The 24,988-nt window shown below is 56.9% G+C and overlaps 10 protein-coding genes across 10 annotated transcripts; 6 read left to right on the top strand and 4 right to left on the bottom strand.

Moving 5' to 3' along the window:
• Positions 1-246: 246 nt before the first annotated feature.
• BKA78DRAFT_333484 (uncharacterized protein) lies at positions 247-1,809 on the top strand (the record flags this gene model as incomplete). Its single annotated transcript, XM_066890087.1, has 5 exons — positions 247-276; positions 741-1,004; positions 1,177-1,490; positions 1,540-1,593; positions 1,641-1,809. 5 exons carry the CDS (start codon positions 247-249, stop codon positions 1,807-1,809), a joined length of 831 nt encoding a protein of 276 aa, XP_066739572.1.
• Positions 1,810-3,055: 1,246 nt separating this feature from the next.
• On the top strand, positions 3,056-5,195 carry BKA78DRAFT_299255 (POT family-domain-containing protein; the record flags this gene model as incomplete). The annotated part of the gene is made up of 4 exons (XM_066887029.1): positions 3,056-3,237; positions 3,312-3,629; positions 3,662-4,482; positions 4,537-5,195. 4 exons carry the CDS (start codon positions 3,056-3,058, stop codon positions 5,193-5,195), a joined length of 1,980 nt encoding a protein of 659 aa, XP_066739571.1.
• A 1,061-nt stretch (positions 5,196-6,256) lies between these two features.
• On the top strand, positions 6,257-8,133 carry BKA78DRAFT_257749 (major facilitator superfamily domain-containing protein; the record flags this gene model as incomplete). The annotated part of the gene is made up of 6 exons (XM_066885216.1): positions 6,257-6,419; positions 6,502-6,535; positions 6,594-6,758; positions 6,811-7,291; positions 7,393-8,003; positions 8,076-8,133. The coding sequence occupies 6 exons, from the start codon at positions 6,257-6,259 to the stop codon at positions 8,131-8,133; spliced, it is 1,512 nt and encodes a 503-aa protein (XP_066739570.1).
• A 116-nt stretch (positions 8,134-8,249) lies between these two features.
• BKA78DRAFT_38317 (uncharacterized protein) lies at positions 8,250-8,809 on the top strand. Its single transcript, XM_066893056.1, has one exon. It carries the CDS (start codon positions 8,365-8,367, stop codon positions 8,647-8,649), a length of 285 nt encoding a protein of 94 aa, XP_066739569.1. The 5' UTR covers positions 8,250-8,364; the 3' UTR covers positions 8,650-8,809.
• Positions 8,810-12,454: 3,645 nt separating this feature from the next.
• Positions 12,455-14,837, bottom strand: BKA78DRAFT_257308 (uncharacterized protein; the record flags this gene model as incomplete). Its single annotated transcript, XM_066885174.1, has 2 exons — positions 12,455-12,790; positions 12,861-14,837. The coding sequence occupies 2 exons, from the start codon at positions 14,835-14,837 to the stop codon at positions 12,455-12,457; spliced, it is 2,313 nt and encodes a 770-aa protein (XP_066739568.1).
• Positions 14,838-15,820: 983 nt separating this feature from the next.
• BKA78DRAFT_37961 (vacuolar protein sorting-associated protein-like protein 74) lies at positions 15,821-17,537 on the bottom strand. The gene is made up of 4 exons (XM_066892945.1): positions 17,013-17,537; positions 16,698-16,944; positions 16,150-16,643; positions 15,821-16,099 (listed from the first exon to the last, which is right to left on the bottom strand). Exons 1-4 carry the CDS (start codon positions 17,277-17,279, stop codon positions 16,049-16,051), a joined length of 1,059 nt encoding a protein of 352 aa, XP_066739567.1. The 5' UTR covers positions 17,280-17,537; the 3' UTR covers positions 15,821-16,048.
• A 249-nt stretch (positions 17,538-17,786) lies between these two features.
• BKA78DRAFT_299251 (acyl carrier protein-like protein) lies at positions 17,787-18,479 on the bottom strand (the record flags this gene model as incomplete). The annotated part of the gene is made up of 4 exons (XM_066887028.1): positions 17,787-17,908; positions 17,992-18,121; positions 18,176-18,193; positions 18,255-18,479. The coding sequence occupies 4 exons, from the start codon at positions 18,477-18,479 to the stop codon at positions 17,787-17,789; spliced, it is 495 nt and encodes a 164-aa protein (XP_066739566.1).
• Positions 18,480-18,937: 458 nt separating this feature from the next.
• On the top strand, positions 18,938-19,821 carry BKA78DRAFT_356399 (uncharacterized protein; the record flags this gene model as incomplete). The annotated part of the gene is made up of 3 exons (XM_066892053.1): positions 18,938-19,212; positions 19,345-19,610; positions 19,691-19,821. 3 exons carry the CDS (start codon positions 18,938-18,940, stop codon positions 19,819-19,821), a joined length of 672 nt encoding a protein of 223 aa, XP_066739565.1.
• Positions 19,822-20,717: 896 nt separating this feature from the next.
• Positions 20,718-22,779, bottom strand: BKA78DRAFT_38058 (surfeit locus protein 6-domain-containing protein). The gene is made up of 3 exons (XM_066892974.1): positions 22,520-22,779; positions 22,381-22,464; positions 20,718-22,330 (listed from the first exon to the last, which is right to left on the bottom strand). The coding sequence occupies exons 1-3, from the start codon at positions 22,535-22,537 to the stop codon at positions 20,813-20,815; spliced, it is 1,620 nt and encodes a 539-aa protein (XP_066739564.1). The 5' UTR covers positions 22,538-22,779; the 3' UTR covers positions 20,718-20,812.
• Positions 22,780-23,121: 342 nt separating this feature from the next.
• On the top strand, positions 23,122-24,981 carry BKA78DRAFT_333477 (uncharacterized protein; the record flags this gene model as incomplete). The annotated part of the gene is made up of 3 exons (XM_066890086.1): positions 23,122-23,260; positions 23,324-24,534; positions 24,580-24,981. 3 exons carry the CDS (start codon positions 23,122-23,124, stop codon positions 24,979-24,981), a joined length of 1,752 nt encoding a protein of 583 aa, XP_066739563.1.
• Between the last annotated feature and the right edge of the window lie 7 nt (positions 24,982-24,988).

Raw genomic sequence — 24,988 nt, 5'->3', positions numbered from 1 at the left:
CAACGGCTAGCCATGATCGGCAGTCAAGGGCGCGTTTTGGGTATGCGGAGGAAAGGCGTGGCGGAGAGGTTGAGCTGGACTGTGCCGTTGGGCCGATTGCGGAGCAGCAGAAGGCGTTTTTGGACCAGTCGAACCGTCGTTGACTGCAGGGCTGACATATCAGCATCCTGTGCTAGCCATTGGCCGCGCGAGACGGCGTCCCAACGGTGGTGGAGATGCAAAGGGAAATAGCATGGCCGGGAATAAATGCGCGTCAGAGGTTGCAGTTACACGGCCGTGATTGGACCAATATTAATCTCATCGTATCCAGCATAGCAGACGAGTAGTGATGACTGTGTTGAACAAAGGGAAATGCACGCCCTGTGAGTGACAGACGACAAATCATGACTGCAGTCCTTGGCGGCCTCGTTTGCGAAAAAGCCTGTCGTCAGTCCGAAAAATTCTGTCAGAGAAAGAGGAAGAGAGCCGCAAGTGATGAGGCTCAGGTCGTGGTCGAGTCTCGGCTATGTCACCGCCCTAGCACCCTGGTCCCCGCGCCGTCTCGGCTCATGACGACCCTGCCCGATCATCCAACTGCAGCACCCGAACAACACCAGTCGACCATGGCAAACGCCTGGCAAGCTGCCCGCGCCCGTCTCGCGCACCCCTTGCGCCTCGTGGGCGAGGCCGGCTGGATATATCCCTTCTGGGTATGCGAAGCTCCTGCCTCTCCTGCTGTCGCCGCTTACGCCTCATGACAGGGAATCTGGTACTATGTCACGAATCCGTTCCTTTTCCGCTATCTCAAGGGTCGTCTGCTTCCCTGCGTCTTGCTGTCGCTTTTCGTCCTCGCCAATCTGTTTGTCTGGACCTACCTTCCCCAGGTCGCGCTGCTCTACCTCTTCCACCGCGAGGCCGCCTGGTTCAATGCCACGGTGCTGGTGCTGAGTGAGGGCGCCGCCGTCGTCGCCTTGCTGTTTGAGTGCTTTTTCGTCGACGAGACCCAGGTCGACATTTTCGACGCGGTACGTACAGATGTGCATTTTGGCTTTTCCGCCGGCCTGGAGAGCCCATGTCGGCCAAAAAGTTTACAGGACAAGCCCGGGTAATCTGCGGCCAGGAAGCCCGGAGTTCGCTTCTGCATGGTTGGCGCGAGTGGAAGGAATGCGGGACGACTGACTAATTCTATGCTGGCAGGTCCTCGTTGCAGAGGGCTATGAGTATCTTGTAGCAACTCGTCGCCATGTCGACGCCGAGGGAAATGACCCGGGCAAGCGTCTTGGACCCCAGGAGCATCATGCCGTCTACTACCCATTCAGTCTGCGCCAGACGGTCGAATTCATCATTTTGCTGCCTCTCAACTTTATTCCAATCGTTGGCTCGCCCATGTTCATTTTCCTTTGCGGCTACCGCGCCGGTCCTCTCCAGCAGTACCGCTACTTCAAATTCCTCGGCATGGACAAGAAGGCGCGCAAGCAGTATGTGAGGTATTACCGGTGGAAATATACTTGGTAAGTCAAAATCTCAGATTGACAATGAGTAATCGACTGATTTGGATAGGTTTGGTACCGGAGCACTCATTCTCCAGCTGATTCCGGTTCTGAACATGTTCTTGTAAGTCGACCTTGAGTGGCGGAATGCCCCAAACTAATGCGCAACAGCCTTCTCTCAACGACCGTCGGGTCTGCTCTTCTCGCAATTCAGCTCGAGGAGAAGAGAATCAGAGCCCACGGCGAGGTTGAGCGTGGCCAGGCCCACGACGAGGAATCCAGCGACGAGCCGCCTCCTTACACGGACGAGCTTTCGCCGCACGGATACGGCACGCTCTGAGGCGCTCAGTCTCGAGCCTACACATAAGACTCCATTTGGAACGGCCAGAGACGATACTCTGCCCGATGAACGACGACGGAACGTACTTGACGAGTTGAACCATGTTGATGACTGCGTTTCGAAGCCATGAGATTGTAGATAGAACCCTTAGAGCATGATTGCGTTTGGTGGAATTAACTATGCGCGGGAAAGATCAGGTCAATTTGCTCTGCAAGGTTTTCACAGACAGCGTTGTTTTTGGTCTGCGTTGAAGCAGAAAGGGGAGAACCTGTACTTGTATGATGTGTAAGAGTGGGAGCCATGAGAATGACGAGAAAGCGTTGCTGTGTGGTATGTAAAGGTTTGCTCTGCAAATGTATCAGACGAGGATCGAAAGATTCATCTCGAATGGGACAGGCGTTTGTCGAGGTGGTGCATCTCTATGAATCGATGCTGACGCTGTTTGTTGCGCATGTGAGACTACAGGCTGGAGGCTACGTGCAGTCTGAAAACAACTTTTTGGCCAGAGCCCTTGGAAGATGTTCCATGCTCACTTGGGAGCTGTCGTTTCTGTCAGCTTATTTCTTCAACTGAACATGAGTGGCGTAAGACTACCTCTTTGGGAATAGCCTCATGAGCACGGCTCGCTTAGCGGGCGGCGTGCTGAGGTGTGACGTCCCGCCCGCCTGGCTGGTGCTCTCCTGGATTCTGCACGTCGTCAACCCTCGTCTTCTGCAGGAACACAACGACCAACGGCCTTGCGGAAATAGTTCAAACGCTCCCATTCGCCTCTCTCGTCCTTTTCAAAATCGCCCAGTCCAAACATTTGGAAAAACACCCAAAGCCATTGTCAGTCGAGCCATTGACGCCCTTTTCCGGCGCAACCCGGCGGAGGAAGCTTGGACGTATCAAAGCGGGCTGCCCCCGTCTGCTACCTAGATGCGGCGGCCGGCCGCAACACCTTCTTTGCACCACAACGCGGTCTTGATTTATATTGGCGATTGATCCTCCATCTTTCCTGAGAGCTTCAACCACATTGCTCCCTTTTTTTGGACCGCTTCGTTTTTGAATAGGCATCTGAGCGCCGCGTCAGCATCCATATCAGAAACCACGTGTTCGTTTGCTGTATTTGAGAGCTGAACCAACAACCTCGCTGAAATCCCACTGCCTTTTCTCTCTGCTCGTTTTTTGAACAGCTCGCTGCAATGGATTGAAGCTCTCGCGCACACACGAGTCGGTCTGCGCAGATTGAATTCTCACCAAAGGAATGCCGGCGGTGCCCCCCTTTGCCGCGGCAGTTGGCGGCGTCGCCGCCTCGTCCTCGTCGTCCGCCGCCCGCGGCGACTACAGCTCCGTCCCGCAGCGCGACACGGACGTTGAACTCGAGGTTCTCGATGATGACGGCGTCGCGCGCAAGGCGGCGGCGCGGGGCGAGCGCTCCGTAGCACGGTATGTACGCCCAAACAGGCGGAGAAGCACGCGAGCAGACATGCGCCACGACCATGACTGACGATGCGATACAGACGCACCCAACGCGCCTCATCTGATGGGTTTTCCGGACGAGCTGGCGACGCCAGCGGCATCGATGCGGCGGAGCTGGCCCTGGGCAAGGGGTCGCTGGACTCGGACGGCGACTACGACCTGTCGCTCGACGACGACGACGTGCCGACGGACGACGAGCGGCGCTCGCTGCGCAAGGTGCCGGACCGCCTGCCCTGGAGCGCGTCGCTGATTGCCATTGTCGAGCTGTGCGAGCGCTTCGCGTACTACGGGCTCTCCGGCCCGTTCCAGAATTACGCAGCCAACCGGTACCATGACCCGAGCGGGCTGCCGGGCGCCATGTAAGTAGGTTTCCGTTTTGCTTTCCGTTTAGTTGGCAGCGAGGACGACGGGGGGCTGACGTCTTGACAAGCGGGCTGGGGCAGCACGGGGCGACGCTCATGAACAGCTTCTTTGCCTTTTGGTGCTACCTGACGCCGATTGTGGGCGCCGTTGTGGCGGACCAGTATCTGGGCAAGTACTACACCATTGTCTACTTTGCCATCGTCTACATGGTTGGCATCGTCATCCTGTTCCTCACGTCGCTGCCGGCGTCGATCGAGGCCGGCTACGCCTTTCCCGGGCTGCTGGTCGCCATTGTCGTGATTGGGCTGGGTACTGGTGGGATCAAGAGTAATGTTTCGCCCCTGATTGCCGAGCAGTACGAGGAGACGAAGCAGCGCGTCAAGACGCTGGCGACGGGCGAGCGCGTCATTGTCGACCCGGACCTGACCATCCAGCGCATCTACATGGTCTTTTACATGGCAATCAACATTGGGTCGCTGTCGGCCCTCGCGACGACGACCATGGAGCTCCGCGTCGGCTTCTGGGCGGCGTATCTGCTGCCGCTGTGCATGTTCATGGTGGGCTTCGTCGTCATTGTGCTGGGCAAGCGCAGATACGTCATCAAGCCGCCGGCGGGCTCCGTCGTCGCAAACAGCTTCAAGGCTCTCTACATGGGCTTTGTGAATGGCGGCAATCTGGAGGCGGCCAAGCCGTCGCGCTGGAGCAGACACACGACGTCGAGCGACTTTGCATGGGACGACAGGTTTGTCGACGAGTTGCGGCGGGCGCTGCGGGCGTGCAAGGTCTTTTGCTTCTACCCCATTTACTGGGCGGCGTTTGGGCAAATGTCCAACAATTTTGTCTCGCAAGGTGAGGTTGGTGGGAAAAGATGCAAGCGTATCACTTACTGACGACGACACGCAGCCGGCCAGATGCAGCTGCACGGCATCCCCAACGACAGCATGCAAAACCTGGATCCACTCTCGGTCATCTGCCTCATCCCCCTGATGGACCGGTACGTGTACCCCTTTCTGCGGCGGCGTGGCTTCGCCATGAAGCCCATGGCGCGCATCACGTTTGGCTTCATCTTCGCATCGCTGGCCATGGTGTACGCAGCCTTTTTGCAATCCATCATCTACGGCAGCCCGCCGTGCTTCACGAGGCCATCGAGATGCGCGGCGGGGCGGCGTCCCAACGGGAGCTACGAGGCCAACCAGGTGCACGTGCTGGTGCAGACGCCGGCGTACCTGCTGCTGGGGGTGTCTGAGATATTGGCGAGCGTGACGGGCTTGGAGTGGGCGTTTACGCAGGCGCCGGCCAGCATGAAGAGCTTCATCATGAGTCTTTTTTTGCTGACGACGGCGCTGGGGGCCATGCTTGGGGCGCTGGCCAGCCCGTGGGCGCGCGACCCGCTGCTGGTGTGGCTGTACGCGGGTCTGGCGGTTGCGTGCGTCGCGACGGCGGGCGTCTTTTGGAAGCTGTTCAAAAAGTACAATGACGACGATGCAGACGGTGGTAGTGGTGGGGCGCAGCAGCGTCGTCCGGTCAAAGATGACGGCAGTGAGGCGGGTGGACTGGCATGAGGGTGTTTGTGACGTGGACGTGGTGTCGGAGCGACGGAACTGGCAAACGAACGACTTGTTGCATGAATCCTTCTCGAAAGGCTCGCTCAAGAAACAGGTAGTCTTGGAGCCAAGTAGTGAGGCTTTGGCGTTTGATGAAGAGGGTTGACATGGCGCGCGAGACGTGTTTCACGATGGACGGGCATGCGATGGATTACCCATGGCCGTGGATGTATAACTATATAGACTGTGAATAATTGAGCCTCTGGTATAGACTGAAGTGGACTGGAACAAACCACAGGCGGCTCCGGATTCCAACTGTCTCCGGCTAAGTGGGGCTCGGCGGACGGAATTTGTTGTCTGTGACTGTCAGTGGTGCCAGGCCAAGCTATGTTTGACCGGCGGCGACAACAACAACAACAACAACTACAACGCCATGTCGAGTGCGGTATCAATGGCGTGGTGGGGAGAGAAGAAGAATGATGAACATACGTCAGCATCGCCGAGAAAGATTGACGATAAGCGAAGGCCACAGCCGAGAGCTTCTTGTTTCTTGCTGCTAACGCCGAGGTCTGGGCATCTGGGGGATGTGGAACCCGGGGTAATGCACGCCCGCCGTTTACGTGTTGTCGACAGCCAACCACGGGCTGCTCTCCTTCTTCTCTCCCTCGTCTTGACCTCTCCCGAGCTGCTTTCTCAACACTTTGTCGCCCACCCGACTGGCTCCCGGTCCCCAGTCACACGCGCCTCATCCTGCCTTTTTCCCGCTCTGCCTGCCCTCTTCAGTCACGTCACTCTCCACCATCCCCGTCCGCCGGCAATAATGGCTTGCGCGCGCTGCCAAAGCTTAACTAGCCATAAGTTTTCTTGGGTCCCTCTTGGTGTTTGCTCTGACTTGATAAACCCTGCTGCTCTGCTACCTATCATCCACATCCATCCCATCGCCCTGCGTTCCGTTCTTTTGCTACGCTATTCCTAGGGCTGCGCCTGCGACCCTTGGGTTATACAATTCTTCCCTCCCTCTCCCCCTCAACCTCCATTCTTCACCGTCTCTCTCCAACTGCTGTTTGTTGTCGCCAAAAATGTCTACAGACGATACCGAAAAGGCCTACGATCACGACGTCCACATTGACAATGCCTCGCTCTCAGCTCCCGGGGTTCCAGCCTACAACATTGACCCAGTCGTTGAGAAGAGGGTCATTCGCAAACTCGACCTCCACGTCGTGCCACTCCTCATGACCTTGTGTAAGTGGCGCCTCTTTGCCAATTGGTGGTGGTGGCAAGCAAGCAAGCAAGCAAGCTAGCCAGCTAACGAATCATCTCACAGACCTCCTCGCATTCCTGGACCGCTCCAACATTGGGTAAGCCCGTTGCGTGCATGGGTCCAACGCCGTTGCTGACAGGGCCGCCGCACAATAGCAACGCCAAAGTCGCCGGCATGAATGAGGATCTGGATCTCGACGGCGACGACTATGATTGGCTCTTGACCATTTTCTACATTTCGTACATTATTTTCGAGTTTCAGGCCCTCATGTGGAAGATTGTCCCGCCGCACATTTGGGCCGCCCTCATGGTGTTTGGATGGTGGGTCGTTCCCCAATGCACGAAATCATGTCACTCACTGAATCTTCTTCAGGGGTCTCGTCTCCACGTGCCAGGCCGCTGTGCACAATTGGCAGGGCATGATGTCTCTGCGCTTCTTCATGGGAGTCTTTGAGGCCGGCTACGGTCCTGGTATCCCATATCTCCTCTCGTTTTTCTACCTACGCCACGAACACGGCTTTCGATCCGGGCTCTTCCTGTCGGCCGCACCGCTCGCCAACACCTTCGCCGGCGCCCTGGCCTATGGCATCACGAGCGGCAAGGACGAGCCCATTGCCAACTGGCGGCTCTTGTTTCTCGTCGAGGGTCTGCCCACGCTCGTCATGGCTGCCGTCTCCTTCTTCTTCCTCCCAGACTCTCCTGAAAAGGCAAGGTTTCTGACCGAAGAGGAGAAGAAGGTGGCGCGCGCCAGGGGAGTGCGGCAGACGGGCACGACGGGCGAGGCGCGCATTGGCAAGATTGAGTGGAAGGACGTGGTCGCGACCATTATGGATCTCAAGTGCTGGCTCACCGCCGTAAGTGACGTCTTTTCACGCCCGGCACAGCCACCAAAACACCACCACAGCCACTCGCCCTACAGAAACATGTATGCAAGCTAACCTCTGCCGGCTGCTAGCTCACCTACTTCTCCTGCAACGTCTCGTTCGCGTCCCTCCCCGTCTTCCTCCCCACCATTCTCAAAGAAATGGGCTTCACAGCCATCAACGCCCAAGGGCTAACGGCACCGCCCTTCTTCCTCTCCTTCCTGCTCACGCTGCTCACAACGTACATCTCGGACCGCACGCAGCAGCGCGCGTACATGATCATGTTCCTAACGCTCATGGGCGGCATCGGCTACGTGCTCCTCGCCGCCACCTCGAGCGTCGGCGTGCGCTACCTGGGCGTCTTCCTCGCCGCGGCCGGCATCTTCCCCGCCATCGCCAACGTGCTGCCCTGGGTCAGCAACAACCAGGGCAGCGACACGCGGCGGGGCATGGGCTTCGTGATCCTCAACGTCGTCGGCCAGTGCGGCCCGGTCTTGGGCACGCGCCTGTACCCAGACTCCGAGGGCCCCGACTTCATGCGCGGCCACGCCACGTGCGCCGCGTTCATGTTTTTCACGACCGCCCTGGTCGCCGCGACGCGCTTGCTCCTGTGTTGGGAGAATCGCCAGTTGGATAGGCGGTACGGCACCCTGGAGGAGCAGCGCGAGCGCCGCGAGGCGCAGGTTGCAAAGGGCGCGCCGGCGTCGACTACTACTGCTGCAGGCGGTGCCGCTGCTGAGGGCGAGGGAGAGGCTGCTGCTACTACTGCTCCGAGGCAGAATCTGGACGAGGGCCTCGAGAATTACGGACCCATGTTTCGCTATGTCTTGTAACGACTCCACTCGAGACTTGCTATTGTTGTTGCTGATGTTGCTGCTTCTGCGTTCAGTTACGGTGTACAGTTTCTAGATTGGGAAAAAAGGATGTCATCACGTTGGGCTTTTTGGAGACATCTTTTCTGGTCATGACTGCAACGCTTTTTTGCTCTTCCCGATACGTCTTTTTGCGCGTTATACCCCGACGGATGACGGGATGGATCATCAGGGGGGATTGAAAAGACAAAGATGGGATTGGGGCTGGGCAAGGCCTTCTTTTTTTACACTTGGATGGCTTCTGCGGCTGCTGCTGCGGCCGCTGCTGCTGCAGCAGCTGCTGCAGCTCCTCCTCCTCCGGCGTATTATACTGGGACGAATTACGATGGCGTGTTCAACCACCTCGACGGGGCGCTTTTTTTCTTCTGGCTGGCGTTGACTCTTTGGATTTCCTTTGATCTTTCTCTCGTCTTTCAATCTTCACTTCTCGTACAAAACTTCTACTGTACCTACCCCTTCTGTTGTACATACATATGAATACCAACCCATCATCCATCCACCATCTTTTTTTTTTTTTTCTTTTTTTTCCCAACTCAAACCACCATCGTCTGGACAGTCAAGAAAGGATACCAACAACGCACATACATGAGCAAGAAAACAAGCCGGCGCTACTACTGCATGCATGCGTAGTCGTACATAACAGTGGGTGGATCGATTGAGATTCTCGCCGTCTGGGCAGCTGAAAGCCCACCGCTAGCTCGACGTGAAGTCAGCTGCATCCGCACTACGGACATGGACGTCCCTGGTCGCCGATGCGGCCGCCGAGTCAGGTTAAGGTGGTGATGTGCTGCGGGGATGGGCATGACTCGATGCATGTGAAGTAAGCCACGTACATACGTCCGCGGAGATGGTTGCTTACCAGCGCCACGGGTGGGTGGGTGGGTGTGTGGGTAGGTAGGTAGGCATCCGTGGAGATGGGGAGATAGGCGTCGTCGTCGTCGTTTTTTTTTTTTTTTTTTTTGTTTGCTGGACACTCCTTCTTTTCTGCGATGGCTTTGTTTTTTCGGTTTTCTGTGTGTTGCTACGGCTCGAAACGGGGGAGAGTTGAGAGGAAGGAAAGGAGAGGAGAGGAGGGGCAAGGGGGGAAAGGGGAAAGACGGCACAGCAGCGAAGAGAAGAGAGGAAAAAAAAAAAAAAAAAAGGGAGTGACTTGTAAGTCGTCCTCATGCACCAAAGAGCTGCTTGCTGGGTCAAGAAGAGGCACAAATCAAAAGACGTGCCAGCCAACAAAAAAGAAAGAAGTGAGGGATCCACACCACACGGATTAATAGGGCGTCTGTCTGTCTGTACGTGGCATGCATCTACGAGTTGGCGCAACTACCTACATAGGTGCTCACTAAGTAGTCACTGGTCTGGTGGACTGGAGATGGTCAAAGTGGCTATAACTCTCTGATTTTCTCTTTAAGAGTGGCCCCTCCCTCGCTCCCTCGCTCCCTTCCTCTCTTTCCACTGACCATTCATTTATTCGTCGTCTGATCTCGCGTCTCATGATACATCCACACATCCACACATACACACACACACACACACACACACACGTGCGCTGCAACAGGCAAAACCAACAGACAAACAGACATCAAAAGCAGGCAACGACCGAACCGAACTGAACCGAGAGCGACGCGAAGCGAAGTGATGGAAACGATGGAACCAAACTCAACCACGAGACGAAGCAAGCCAACCAACCGACCACATGCATGCGAAAGAGAAGAGATGGTTGGATTTGTTTGAATGACGGACAGGCAGGGCGAACGAGAGCAGGTAGGCGCAAGAGTGAGGTGAGATGTGGGTGAGATGTTGAAGATGGTGAAGATGTTGAGGATGGACAGGGCTTTGGTTGAGAAAGAGAGCCTCGGTGCCTAGAAGGACGGACGGACGGACGGATGGGTGAAGGGCAGGGGTTGAGTGTTGAGTTTTGTTGCTTCGCTTTCTCCATACCTCTTCCCCTCCCAACCATACCCCATCCTTCCCTGACCCCTGCCTGCCCCTTCCCCTCTCCCCCTCACACCCATACCTCTTTCCCCTTACCCCTCCCCCCACCCAACCCATCTACCTCTTCCCCCCTCCCCTCGCCCCACCACCCCTCGCCATGGCCTTCTCCCTCCTCTTCCTCCTCTCCAGCAAAACGCGACTCACAACGGGGACCGGGCCCGGCCACGTGCCGTTATTAACCTCGGTGCGCCAGTGGATCAAGTAGGCGAGGCCAACCAGCGCGACCAGGCCGATCAGCACCACGATCAGGATGACGAGCACGCCCGGGTTTTTCTCGACGGTTGCCAGCGCCGTCGGCGTGAGGATGGGGGACAGGAATTCCCATGTCATTTTGATGTTTTGCGGGGGTGGAGGTGTGGGGGTGGTTGTGGATGTGGTGGAGACGCGACGAGCCGGTCGTCGGGTCAGGTCTTTCGATTTGTTTGTTGGTTCGGTCGGTCGGACGGGCGGTCGTTCAAGAGCTCGTCTCGTCTCGTCTCGTCTCGTCTCGTCTCTCGTCTTATCCCACGAGTTTGTCGCTGATGGATTGCTGCTGCTGCGAGTCGACGGACGACGGACGGATGGATGCCGAGCAGGAAAGCGAAGCGGGAGACAAAGAGGCGTAGAATACTGATCCAGGAAGCGTTGTTGTGATGACTGACGGATTGTCTGTCTGCCTGTCTGGCTGTTTGGCTGGTTGGCTGGCTGGCTGGTTGGCTATTTGGATTGGAACCGTGTGGAGCAGAGGAAGAAAAAGAGTATTGATGACGGGTCTGTCGATGAATGCGGCCAACGCAATGGAGTGGTGCTTGTGCTTAGGCAGGAAGAGAGAGAGAGAGAGAGAGGAGTGAGCCTGTGGTCGGGCGGCGGGCGCTTCGATTAAGTGAACGGGCAACACGACGACAGACGGACTCGCCAGAGTGCGTGGGTTATGCGCTGTAGAGTGTTCTGCGTCTACTCGTTGACGCGAAGAGAAGAGGAAGAAAAAGCAGCGCCAGGCAGAAGAGAAGCAAAAGCGACAACGATAGTTACCGACGACGCAGACGACGCAAAAATCACCAAACCAGGACGACAATCACTCGACACGCACATGTCGCCCGCCGTGGGGGTGGGTGGTGCCATCATTGTCGCAGCCAGAGCTCGCGCTCTGAAGCGCTCCTCCGACGCGCTGTGCTGCAGGCTGGAGCGCGATTGTATGCAGTTAGCCGCCCTGATGCGTCGTCTGTGACGCTTTTGACTGGTTGGCTGCAGCGCATCTGCAACGCCCTGCCGCACCACTGACACCACGGCGACGGGACGACCGCAGGGGCTGCTCGCTGCTCGGCCGGCGCTTAGGTGCTGATGTGCGTCATTGATCGTAAAAGAGAACACGATGTATCCAATTCCGCAATCAACATTTTGTGCTTACCCACCTACCAGTCATACAGCAGACAGAGTGGACAATGGACGACGAGACGGAGGGAAAAGCTCAAAACAAACCCATCCACCCATCCACCCACCCATCCATTCCACGAGGCGACCGTACTGTGGGTATATTGTACAAAACGTGCCAACCCTCCTGCGCGTCGCTACAGATCTCAAACGGGGTGGGTGTGATTAGCCAGCAGCGATAGTCTTTACATACTTACATATGCTCCTACCGTCTGTACTTTGTAGCTGCGTCCAATCCAATACCAAGAAAGACGTCGTCATGGTGCAGGAGGTGAGGACGGGAGGGCAATTGAGGGCACAAACACCACACTACACCATACCGCGCCACCAGGAGAATCCAAAGTCTAGTACGTACCTATGTCTCTGTGTCTGTAAGAAAGGGGAGATGTAGAGAAAGAAAGAGGGAGGGAGAGAAGAGGAGCCTACCACCCAGTCACCCACCCACGCAGCCAGCCATCAAAGCAACGACAACAGACCAGACGCCGCAATGAAGTGAGAAGGAGAAGAAGAAGGAGAGGAAGAAACTGAAAGGAAAAAAAAATGATGATTGCTTGCATGCTGCGCTCGTTGTTCTCCTGTCTTCTCCCCGTGCCTTGTCTCTCTCGAGTACTTCCTATCCACCCATCCATCCATCCACATGTGGCAAAAAAACGAGGAAGATCTGTTTCTGGTCCAGCCATCTCCCATCACCAACTGACCGACTGACTGACCGACAATGAATTGCTCGTACCCAAAAGCTGCCCCGCTCTACTCATCCACCAAGCAGGCAGCAGCACCTAGCTTCAAACCAAAAAAACACACATCCGCACCACCATTTCTCTCTCTTTCCGTCCTAAATAGCAAAGATCAATCCACCCCTTCCCCACGCCCTCCCCAAGAATTCCTACGACGCCGAAGGCCCCCGACTCGACTGGCCGTTGCGCTTCTTGACGGCCTCGACATGCAAGCGGTTCTTGAGGTGGACCTCAAAGTTCTCGACCGTCAAGCCGGGGCCGGCCGTGTACAGCTTGCCGGGGCAGTCGAGGCACTTGATGCGGGGCAGCCACATGAACTTGACGTTGGACGGCGGCTGCGCGCCGGGCTGCAGGTTCTCCAGGCGCACCTGCGCGTTGCTCGTCTTGTCAATGGCCGAGTAGCGCATCAGCGCCTCAAACGCCGACGTCGAGTGTTTTTCGTGCAATTTGGCTACCGCCTCGGTCAGCCAAGGCGCCGGCGGGGGCTATGAACCGCGTTAGTAAAATTTGGCATGCTCGTTACTTGTGGAAACCATGTCTCGTGGGATTCCTCACTGGGTGCGATGGTTGAGGGTACGGTGCGTCGGCGCGCCCGTCGGGGTAGTATCGAACTGTCTGCTGCTGGCCGTTGCTGGTCGGGGTGCCCGGGACAGGGGTCGAGCGTTGCTGCATCGCCGGCGACGGAGGCGGCGGCATCGAATTTCGAGACGGTGTGGCATGTTGCGGCGTCGAGGCAGCCGAAGCAACAAGAGGATTCGTGTGGCTGATTCGGTACTCGTGTGCCCGTCCAGTTGTCTGCGCTTGCATCCACCGCCGATACTTTTCGCGCGGTATCCGCAACTTGAGAATGTGTGAAGTCGACTCGGCGACGCTCTCTTCGCGATCGCCGCCAAGGCGTCTCGAGGTGCGCGTCTCGTGGTGGTGTTGGATCTGGGACAACTCGGGCGTCTGGGACCGCCCAAGATTCGCCCGCATGGCGACGGTGGCTGCCGTGGCAGCACCGCGCATGCCCCTTGTTCTCGCAGTGCCACCAGTGATTTGTGAAGGTGCTGGAGATTCAACCCCGGACTCCTCACTCTCAGATTCATCCGAATCCTCAGCACCGTCCCGGGCGGCGCGCCGACTTCTGCCTCCAGATCGAGACATTTTGTACAACCGGCTCTCCTCCGCCGCCTCCGCCGCTCCCGGAATGACGGAAGATACGACCATGGTCCGTACCGTCCGCTGGCGGTCCTTGAGGTCAGGCAAGGCCGGGCCGCCTCTTCTGTTTACAGAGCGTTTCTGCCGCCGTTGCTCGCGCATGATCGACAGCTCGGCGCGCTCTAGATCTGCCTCGTTCAACTCGTAAAGCACCGGCGCGTAATCCTTGGCGGCCTGCACTGGGCGGAAAACAGATGGCAATGGCGATGGTAAGAAGCTGTCTCGCACGTCCGCATCCTCGACCGGCCGGCCGTCAAAGGGATGGCCAGTAATGTAGAGACTCTTAGTGAACATTTGGCACTGTTCTCGAATCGAGTGGGCAATGGCCGTCGTGAATTCTCCAGAAAGAGAGAGCTCATTCGTCATGGACCGAGCAAACTCCTCGGGCGAATTCATCGGATCGTTGATATCCCACTCGAATTGATCGACCAAGGTATGCGCTCCAATGGTGACGTTTAATTTGATCAAGATTCGCATCTCGTCGTTCTTGTAAGCGTCATAAGGCAGGTGTGGATCCAACGGGTCTTCCTTGAAAAATACATGGGGATAGTAATCTTGAAGCTGCTCCTTGATCTCGCCGTCGATATGGCGCAAAACCGCAGGCACTAACTCTGGCGGAATCTTGAAGTCTTCGACCATGTTTTCGGCAAACAACTCGGGGGTAACCAGGCGGTCGTGCAGGTTCCACGTGAAAGTGTCGCGCAGTTTGATTTTGTCAAACTCGACGTCCAGGCGCACCGGCACCAGTTCCTCAAACTGCTCTGCCTGCTTTTGCAGATCCTTCTTCGGCACGTAAAAGTTCCTTGCGCGTCGATTCCCCAGCCGTTTCCGGTACGCAGGATATTGGAGGCGAGGTTGTTTCGAATCGGTGATGCCATTGCCGTATCCCTCAAATCCATATCCAAACACGGAACCGGGGTCTATTTGCCTCTGCTGGCGCAAATTTTTGTAGTATTCAAGCTCTGCCAGCTTTTCGCTCATGACCTTGGCGTCGCGGTTGGCCTGCTCGCTCATGGCCGCAGAGTGCAGCATATCACGCGTCGAGTATTGGCCAATGAGATATTCGGTGAGGCTAGCTTGGTTCTGGCTGGATGAATCCTGTGATGGAGCTTGTGACGGTATTCGCGAGCCGGAGCGCGACCTCTTCCTGCTCGGCGATTGCGATGGGCCATTGGCAGCGTCATTCGAGCCGAGTGGGGTCCTCGAGCGACCGGGCGAAGCATTCTGGCCCGAGTTGGAGCCCGTCTCGGCGCCAGACGCTGCCATCATAGCTTTTGCCTTTGCTTTTCCTTCGCGGATTATGTCACTGCCTTCTGCGTTTTGCCCGGACATGATGCCCCCAGCAGCGGGATCCGAGCTTTGGACATCATCATCCCCGGGAGCACCATTCTGCGCTTCTTGCGCGCCGATTGTGTTTTCTTGGTGCAATGATTCGTGCGACTGGACGGGAGGCGCGTTGGAGGAGGTCGACATGGGCGACGGCATCGTCTATGTACGGGGAGGGGGCCGGCGCGTAACAATGGCAATCAGAGTAGGTCGCCTAGGATGGAAGTGAAGTGAAGATGGGTCAAGGAGGATACATGAATGATCTGCAAAAGTCAGCCACAGGTCCGGACAGTAGGCGCGTACGTGATGGAGGTGCGATGCGGAGCAGTACAGCTGCGCGCAAGAGGGCAGGCTCGACAACAGCTGGACAGTCATCATGGAGACGGACCTCTAGGGGAGCACCTCAGGGCAGCGAAACAAGATTGGGGACCGGCAGACAGACATACCAGAGGTGCAGGCAATGATTCGGCGCGTCCAGAGGGCAGGCTGGGCGGAGTGGCCTGTTTGGCTAGAAGCAGAGAAATGCCGAGGGCGACGGGCGGAGCGTGGAGGTCGGAATGTGCCCAGCGAGCGGACTCGTCGGGAGGAAGAGGAGCTCGTCAGACTCCGCCCCTGGCAGGGAGGGAAGCAGGCGGAAGATCGGAATATGGGAGGATGGCGACGGGGACGGAGACGGGGGGCTGGAGCTGGCAATGCGCGGCGGTTGTGTCTGCTGCGTGTCGCTGCTGTCGCATCCAAGCCCAGGGAAAGGCCGCTGCTGACTGGACTGCACCGCCGTCTGCCAAGCCCGCTAGCAGCTACGACTAACTACACCACCACGACACATTGAACTCTCTTGAAAGATTGTCAAACGATTAAATCCTTTACCTGCTGTATGATCCTGCTGGAAGACACCCATCTCGTCCCACAATGCTACTACTCAACACACGTCATCCAGCCCATCCATTTTCGTCTTCCTGGCGCCCTGCAGTCCAACACGAATAAGAGAAGCACAGAAGAGAAAAGAAGTAAAAGAGGGCACGCGTCTGGCCTCTCGTACTGCATGCCTCCCATCACCGTCCGTGATTTGATTCCTGGCAACATCACGCCAGCTTGTTTAACCACTGCAGCTTGCCCAGTTGCCCATGTACCGGACCATCCCCTCCCAAGATTTTTGCAAAAGAACGCCCATACGAAGGCGCCATGTCAATTCGGTAGGCCGTCACGCTAAAGAAGCCTTAAAGCAGGGAATCAAGTCTGGTAAAAACGCTCAAGCAAGCAGCAACAACCTGTGCATGTCAGCTTCCAAGTTCAATGACTTTGCTCCTTGAAATCTTACCTCTAGCTGCAGCTCCTTATCCTTGCCTGCGTTGATCTCGCTTTGCACGACCTCGCCCAAGTTGGCCCCGACGCCCCCAGATCCTCCAGCTCGTCTGGCAAAGGGCCATTGCGAGTACTCGGCCAGCAGCTCGTCGACTTGTGCGAATGCCCGCTCCCGAGCTTCATGACCCAGCGTGGAAAGTGCATTCTCCAGAACGTTGGCGGCGTACGCGGCGCAAACCATGGCAATGGTGCGCAGGTATCTAAACTCCATCTCTTCGGGCAGGAACTGGCTTGGTGGGAGGACGACGGTGCGGCTGGTGAGAAGATTCCTGACACGACGCCTAATCTCGTCCTTTGCGCCGCTATCGGCGACGGGGTGGGTGGCCATGTCAAAGAGCAGGAAGTTGCGCTTCTCGGTGCGGAGGACGCCCTTGTCCACGAGGCCCTTGGCGAGGCGCTCGCGGACTTGCTTGAGTTGGTAGCCAATCTTCATGAGGTTCCATGTCTCGCCTGGTGCCAAGCGTTAGCAGCAGAGTAAACAACTGAAAGATGGGCGGTGCTCACCGCTCATGAGATCAATCCAGGATGCGACGCTCATCTTCTCGCTCGACTTCATCATTTTGAGGGCTTCGTCCAGCAAAACTTCTCCGGTGAGGGTGTCGTCTATGACTTCAATGACGCGCTCGGCGAGGGGAAACCGCCGCCTTGACGAGTCTTTTTGCATGCTTATGCGTCCCCTGAAGGCGAGCTCTATGACGATGCATCCTCGGAGCGCGTACGAAATGTTGTCGTTCCAAAACGAGAGGTAGCCCTGGTCAAAGTCGACAGGTGTCAGTTTGGTTGCGTTGCCTGTTGGGAGCCTCGCTGGCGTTTGCCCACCTGCTTGTCCTTGAGGCCCATGAGCAGCACCTCCTCCATGAGGGTGAGCTTGGGCTGCTTGAGCCGCTCAGCGCTCTCGCTAATGTCGCGTGGGTCAAAGGCAATCTTGTGGCCATTCTCGGTGCTCTCGTAGGACGTTTCTGGGCCGCGGGAGTCGTCGTTGCGCCGGGGCGCTGGCGAGGCCACACGGCTGCTGTCGTCGTTGTCGCCGTTGGCTGCCACACCTCCGCCCCGGCGGCGCGTCAAGCCTGAAGCTGAGGAGGCCATCCGCTGTGTGACTGGAAGGGCGTGGGTGTGTCGAGTGTGAGCGCAGCGCTTCCTTGCACAGGGATGGTGAGCGGGATTCGGGCGGGCAGCGTCGGTATGCGTAATCTGCTGTCTCTTTCAGGAGGGGCGACGAGGTTTGGAGAGGGAGCGGGCGATGCTGCAGGCGAAATGTTTTTTCAAGAGTCGCGCAAAGGGATCTGGGGTAGTAGTGCGAGCTTGGCGCGCCTCCAACATGGGGAGAGAGTAGTCTGGTTGTTGGAGCTCTCTGCTGGTGGGTGCACACCTCATCTGTACCGTAGTTTCGATTCAGGCCTTGGCACCACCACCACCGCCCTCTGCGGGCAACGTTTCACATAGCACCCAAAGACGGCTTTGCAGGGGATTCCTATATTTTCTATTCCCATCGTACATTTGCTCGCTCAGAAAATCCAGGGCCGGTGCTTGGAAACATGCACAATTCCCCCACCGTCGCTCTCTCCTACGACCCGTCTTCCCGTCCCAACTCCATCATGATTTCGTCCATTTATTTGGCTGTGTACCAGTCAGCTTTTGCCCCAACAAATGCAATTGCATGATCCATGGATGCTCACCGTCGGGCTGGCTCAAGATGTACTCCACGGCTTGGTCCACTGCCAATAGTTAGTCAATCAATCCACACGACAGGCTTGTTGAGATCCAATCGTAATCCTGCTCCATCCCTGGCGCCACGTACCGCTGTGAATCTTGTCGGCCTCCTTGTCGGGTATCTCAATGCTAAACTCCTCCTCAATGGCCATGACCACCTCCACAGTGTCGAGGCTGTCCAGGCCCAGGTCGTTCAAGAAATGTGCCTTGGGGTTGAGCTACGGCAGAAGATCAGCAAGTGTGCAAAGTCTCGCGGGCTCGACTCGCTTTACCTTGGAGACATCCTGGACCTAGGAGTGGGTTAGCATGCTGGCCGAGACGCGGCGTGGCGGATGGAGCTGGCGCAAGTACCTTGTCAAAGTTCTTCAACAGGTCGAGTATCCTGCCCTCAATCTCGTTGCTGTTGAGGGCGCCGCCGGCAGAGTAAAACCTGATGGCCTTGAACGAGGCGACGGGAGCAGCCTGTCTCGACTGGGCGAGCAGCGCAGAGACAGCCGGGCGCGCAATTGGCGCGTTGAAGCGGGCGACGGAGCTGGCAGCGCCACGGACGGAGCGGAGGAGAGCGGTTCTGAACATGGCGAGCGTTGTTATGGTTGAAAGGACGAGATGAAGGCGGGTGGTGTACTTTGTAAAATCGCCAACGCCGGCTAAGAGCTTCGACTGCGGCTGGGAATCATATCACGTGTTGGCCGGCCCGCGCTCTCCGCCCCGTCACGTCGCTTGGGCCAAGTCCATGCTTCCACGTCTCGTTCGACTTGCTAAAGACTCCAAGGACGACAGCTGTCGTGTGGTCCCTGGGCCGGTGATTGAAAGGAGACCGAAAATAGTCGTCTAACATCAACTTCTCCAACGATCCAACAATACGCTTTTCCGCCCATCAAATCCGCACGTCACCTCCGCCACCGTTTGTTACGCAGCGATCTTCCGGGGTAGCAACTCCAACCAATCACGACGCAGTCTATCAAATAGGTTCCATACGCCACTTGAACTCCCTCCACACCGACCTCAATTCCTCCACCATCACATCCCCCACAATGGCCTCCACACGACCATTGACGATGCTGGCTCGGGCCAGGCCTTCGGCACAGCTGCTGCGGCCGACCAGGACGACGACGACGGCCCTCTTCTCGACGAGCGCTGCGCGCGCCGCCCTGCCCTCGGGCCCACCACCGGCCGGATTCCGCCTCCCGCCGCCCAAGCGCTGGGACACGACCGACAAGAACGTCATGGACATGGCCAGCGAGAAGTTCCTGCTGCTCGAGATTCTGCGCGGCATGTACGTCGTGCTGGAGCAGTTCTTCCGCCCACCGTGAGTCGCCCACGAAGTCCATCGCCAGCCTGGCAAGCTCCCTGACACGCATCGATATCAATACATCAATTCGAGCCGGCACACATTATCAGTTGGGGACAATTCACTGACCACGCCAATCTACCCCTGCAGCTACACCATCTTCTACCCCTTCGAAAAGGGCCCCATCTCGCCCCGCTTCCGCGGCGAGCACGCGCTGCGCCGTTACCCGACGGGCGAGGAGCGGTGCATTGCGTGCAAGCTGTGCGAGGCCATCTGCCCGGCGCAGGCCATCACAATCGAAGCCGAGGAGCGCGAGGACGGCAGCAGGCGCACCACGCGCTACGACATTGACATGACCAAGTGCATCTACTGCGGCTTCTGCCAGGAGAGCTGCCCCGTCGACGCCATTGTCGAGTGTGAGTTTTGCCTCGTCCCACTTCGTTGATACCTTTGCCCGGGGCTTTGTGTCTTTAACTGACTGGATTGCTCAATGTAGCGCCCAATGCCGAGTACGCCACCGAGACTCGCGAGGAGCTGCTCTACAACAAGGAGAAGCTGCTTTCCAACGGCGACAAGTGGGAGCCGGAGCTGGCGGCCGCCGCGAGAGCCGACGCGCCCTACAGGTAAAGGAGGCATGGTCTTTGATACGGCAGTGGCGGTAGACGACAGGACTCAGGCGGAGCGGGCGGTGGTTCATTTTGGCGTGGGTGTACATAGACTGTACCATCAAACGCCGACAAGACACGGCACGGCGTTCTTTCGCGGGCTTTTCTTTTCTTCCTCTCCTCTAGAATCACCTTTTCGGCTAAGTCCGTGGACTTTGCTTCGTTGAGTTGAGTCAGTACGCTGTTCTGGCAAGTCGCTTTGTGAGAGTGCGTGGCTTACTTCAATCTGCGTGATACACAAGGAAAGGGGTAGAGACATGACGATTGCAAGCATATTCTGCTTTGGATAGGAAAGAGGCGAGAACAAGTCGAAGAAGCGCCTCGACCACTAGAAGCCAAAGTCAGACCATGGAATACAACACGGAAAAGAAAGTTGGGATTTGAAGTCGTCAAACTTACATTTGCGCGCCTCCGTGACCTGAATTGTCAAGTAGCTAAGTGAGGCATGTAGGCAGACGGAGAATCAAGACACGGACACAGACGCCAGGTCAAGGTCGACATCTCAAAATCCATTACTATGCTGAGCCCTACCCTCTACCCATATTTTCGTCTCGTCTTTCGATCTCGTGTGAGTGAGCAACCAGCATCTCCATGAGCAACCAACAGCCGAAGTCTGAGCTTTGCGCCAAGGACCGTCCGTCCGTCCTGCAGTCTTCCAGCGAAAGAAGCGATGCCATACGTGCGTGCCAGGGAGGGAGGAATGGTACGGTAGGAGAGAGATGGAGAAGGAAGGGAAACCAGAGGGAGAAAGAGAACTTTTCATGAGCCCGCGCCGCTTTCAACGCCCGAAACTCCTTTGAGGTGCCCGCCGCATTTTGGAGAAGTTAACGAACTGTAGGTAACGAACAGGAAACTGGCGTTCGGTCTGCCAGAGACGAGAAGGACCGGCCTGCTGGCCGGCGATCAACGCTCACGAACGGCGGACCGCTTGGTTAGATGGAGCCGGTCGCACATCATTTGGCCTTGCTCCTGAAGCTGCCCTCGAAGCCGGGCCTGCTCTTCTTCTTGCCGGCGGCAGCCTTTGCGCGGTTGGCCTTCTTGCCGGGCTTGGTGCCCTTGATCTCGCGGCGCTTCTGCAGGTTGTCCTCGCGCTTCTTCTGGCGGGCGGCGATGCTCTTCTCGACGCCCTCCTTGCGCTCGGTCCACTCCTTCTCCGACTTCTTCTTCTGCTTGTCCTTGCGCTTCAGCGTCTTCTTGAGCAGGTTGGTGTCGTCGCGCACTTTTTCGCCGTGTACCTTCTTCTTGGCGCTCAGCCAGCGCTCCTTTTCTTCGATTTCTTTGCGCTTGTCCTCGTCCATCGACGCCAGGCGTTCCTTCTTCTTCTCCGCGTGGATCAGTGCCGTCTTGGGGTCCATGCGGCCCTTCTTATGAGACAGGTCGATGAGGTTGGTGCCCGACAGGTCCGTCTGCTGGCCGTCGTCGAAGGCGATGCGGCCAAAGGAAAAGTTGTTCTCCTCGGCCGGAGAGAAGATGTCGGGTGTGCCCGGCGAGCCCGAGCCGCGAAGTCGTGCCAGTTCAGCTTCGGCTTTTTTGCGTTGCTCGTCCTCCTTTGCTTGCTTGCGCACCTCCTTCTTGCGTTGACGCCGCTCCTCTTCTTTGCGTCTCCTGGCTTCCAACAGCTCCCCGCGGTTGCGGGCTGGCTTGCCGTCTATGCCGTCGGCTTTGCGCGCAGCACGGAGGGCCTCGATCCGGGCTTTCAAGCGTTCCTGAAGCACTTCTTGATCCACATCCGGCAACTTGAGCTTGGAGGACTTTTGCGACTTGTCTGCTTGCTGGGACTTGTCCGCCTTGTCGGCGGGGGGAACGATGGAGGACGAGGAGGAAGCGGAGGGGACGGCGGATGAAGCGGGAGACTCGGCCTCCGCTGATGCAGAAGCATCCGACTCGGAGTCGCTGTCGCTGGCGTCGTCATTGTCTTCTTCGTCAACTAGGCCACTGATATCCATTGCTTCAACCTCATCATCCCCGGAGTCGGCGTCTGAAGCCTCGTCGGCTGATTCGTCTTTTTCAACGGTTGGTTTGGGCGTATCCTCTGCGGACTCTTCGCTTTCGGGGTTGGGGGCATCCACGGAAGCAGCCTGCTCACGGGCAGCCTTCTTTGCCTCGGCCTTTTCCTTTTGCTTTTGTTTCTTCTTCTCCCTGCGCTCTTGAATCTGTTTCTGTCTCTCCTCGCGCTTTCGTTGCGCTTCCTCGTCATCCTCGACCTCGTCTTCCTTGCCGTGCTGACGCGCAGCCTTCTCGAGCTTTTGGCGCTTGGATTCCTTGAGCTTCAGACCCTGGTGCGGCTGTTCCTTGCCGGACATGTCGGATTCGGACAAGTCGTCGTCGTCGGCGCCTTCGAGCTGGCGCTTGCGCTTACGTTCATTCTCATCCATGACATCCTTGGCAGTCTGGATGTTGTCAGGGTCCAGCTTTGCCTTTTTGGCGGCCTTCTTCTGGGCCTTGGTCTGCTTCTTGCGGCACCACTGGTCCTGGAGGAGGTCTCAGTATGTTTCGTTCAAGCGGAGCCAGAGCGACGTACGCTGGTATCTTCACCGTAGTAATTCTTGGCGGGGATGAGGGACATGAGGCCCTCGAACGCTTGGGCATGGCTCTTGAGACGTGCCTGGCGGATAATATTAGCAGAGGATGACGAGAGACGGGTGCGCGGAGAGAACAACCTCGAGGTCGTCGGCCATGGTGAATAAGAGGTCGTTCGAGACGACTGTACGAGAATGTCGAGGTGCAGGTTGAGGGTGCAGGGTTTGGGACGTCTTCACAATTCTGCTGCGAAATCTTGGCGAGGGCGACGCGGGTCCGCCGCCGAAAATCCCAGTGGAGCGTGCACGGCCCGATTAGTGCTTCCGGGCATTTTGCTGCACTGCACCTGCCTCGCGACAGCCAACCGAGAGTCTGGAGAGACGCCAGGCCTTGTTGGCTCCTGGCCGAACCATGGTCGGACTTACTCACTGTTTTCATCGTGACATGATCCACCAAAAAACAACAAACATCGCCTTTTTTCATGCAGCCTGCTCTATCCCCCGCCACGCCTTTTCGCCGCCTCAGCCTCCTCCAGTGCGTGTGCCACACTCATCCATCTGGCCAAGTGCACCGCCTGCCAGCAAGCACAGTCTGTCCCTTGATCTGTGACCGGCTGGCTTCCTGATCGTTCAAATAAACTGGCCCAAGGTGACGTTGAAGCCAACTTGCTTCCCTTCTTCTTGGTCCTCCGTTTTCTTCTCTCCTTCTCTTTGGCTTCTGTCATCATCGCTCGCTGCCTACCATGACTGGCGCCATCGAGGCCAAGTCCCTGTCTTCTCTAACCACCCTCGCTTCCAACCCTCCGCGCTATCCCAGGAATCCTACTCATGAGAAACATGAGTCCGTGGTTCTATACATTGCGAGGGTACCAGGTAGCAGAGGCGAGTGTTTTTCATTCTTTACCGGCTCTTCTTGGTTCTGGCATGGGGACTGACATTAATCAGATGTCTTTCTTTCGCCCATGAAACCCCGTCAAAAAGTCGTGACTGCCCAAGATGTTCAGAGCTGTCTGTATTACTTGCATTTGGACCGCCCCGAAGACGACGATTTGAAGAAAGAAGCCACCTCGCCTGGCGCCAATTTGTCGTCACCCCTGGAAGAGCGTCCTGTCAACGAACAGGCACCCATCAACCGTAAACCGCTGCCTACTCCTCCAGCGCCACCCTCTACTGGTCTACTGCCAACTCCATCAAATTCAATCAGGAGAAAACCTTTGCAATCCCCGGCTTTGTCTGTGACGACGCAAATGGGAAACCTGCCGAACCTGCCGAATCTCCCTCCGAGGCAAATTCCGAATGCTCTGACCCCTGGACGGCCTCATCACCAACGGCAACGTTCAAATGAGCCTCCGACTCGACGTCAGGAGAATTTCCCTCCGGGCGAAGAGAACCGCAGGTGGTCGGCTGCGCCATATCCAGATTCGCCAAATTTCGACAACTTCAGACCGCTGCCCTCAGGGCCTTTTGATCAACCAAACGTAAACGCCAACTACTCTGATGCGACTTATTCGTCTGGCCGTCCAAGTCTCTCGGATCCTGCACCAAGCCCGCCTGCTACTTCCCCAAGCCAGTCCGACGAGGGGACGATCTTGACATTAATACGACGGGATCCGGCATCAGGCGCACAGTGGAATGTTGGCAAAATTCGAGATCCTCCCAGCTTCAACTTGTCCTCCGAAAATTTTGACAAGACACCTCAAGAGCAGCGAACACTTCGCAAGCCAGGCGCTCCCCTGTACATTGAAATCAACAACCCCGGTTACACTAAATTTATCCACTCCGATATGGCTCCCATGTCACCGCGTAGAAGCGAAGACACTGTGAGATCTTCAAAGAGTACTACGTCTTATACTCCACCAGACACTGCTTTCAGACGCCGGATATGGTTCGAAGGATCTAGATATGTCGCGGATTACTTTGGCCACAAAAAGTCAATGTCGAACGATTCAAGTAGAAGTCTTGGAGTGCCTGGTCACATTACTCCCACGAGTCCCCGTTCACCGGTTCTGCCTGATGATTCGGGATTCCACGAAGCTCGTAGACGACTTGAAATTCCCGCTCAGGAGAAGAAGTCCGGCTACAGGGGGCCAGTCTTTGAGAGCCCTTGGCATGGGCGGTGCGAATTCATCACCGGTGGTGCTGGTGATTCACTGAAGGTATGCAGGCACCCATCTGGTTCATGCTTGGTCTAACAAGAACAGTGTCGACACATTTTACCTGTGAGCAATAACTTGCAGGTCCCTGAGCCGGTTTTGGTCAGCGAACTGAGGTTCAATCTGCCGAGTTTACCCTGTGCGCAAACAGATGACCGAGCGTCGAAACGATCTTCAGCGCTGGTGAGGCCTCCGTTGAGGGGACACTCATCCTCCATGTCTGTCGCCGACTATATGCGAGCAGACCCCTCGGAGATACTTCAGGGGCTATCTTCGCTGAACCTGTCTCTTGGCAAGGAGTACGCAGGAGGTGGATTTGGAGGAAAGCAAGCCAAGTTGGGCAAGCTCATAATCAGAGACGAGGGACTGAAGATGATGGACCTCCTGGTTGCGGCCAATATGAGTCTGTGGTGGAGGGCTTACGAGCGGGTGGAGGCAGCTACGCGTTGACGTGTTG

Source organism: Phyllosticta capitalensis, assembly GCF_038381095.1.
Source record: "Phyllosticta capitalensis strain CBS 128856 chromosome Unknown BKA78scaffold_11, whole genome shotgun sequence".
Classification (NCBI taxonomy): domain Eukaryota; kingdom Fungi; phylum Ascomycota; class Dothideomycetes; order Botryosphaeriales; family Phyllostictaceae; genus Phyllosticta; species Phyllosticta capitalensis.
The sequence above is the reverse complement of the archived record's forward strand: the minus strand, read 5'-3'. Positions and strand labels throughout refer to the sequence as shown.

Coding starts and splice junctions, on each gene's coding strand:
- BKA78DRAFT_38058 (XM_066892974.1), bottom strand. Junction 22,331..22,380: donor ACTACGGTGAAGATACCAGC/GTACGTCGCTCT, acceptor GACCTCCTCCAG/GACCAGTGGTGCCGCAAGAA.
- BKA78DRAFT_38317 (XM_066893056.1), top strand. CDS start 8,365: ATGGGATTGGGGCTGGGCAAGGCCTTCTTTTTTTACACTTGGATGGCT.
- BKA78DRAFT_37961 (XM_066892945.1), bottom strand. CDS start 17,279: ATGGCCTCCTCAGCTTCAGGCTTGACGCGCCGCCGGGGCGGAGGTGTG. Junction 16,945..17,012: donor TGGGCCTCAAGGACAAGCAG/GTGGGCAAACGC, acceptor GACTTTGACCAG/GGCTACCTCTCGTTTTGGAA. Junction 16,100..16,149: donor ATAAGGAGCTGCAGCTAGAG/GTAAGATTTCAA, acceptor TGACATGCACAG/GTTGTTGCTGCTTGCTTGAG.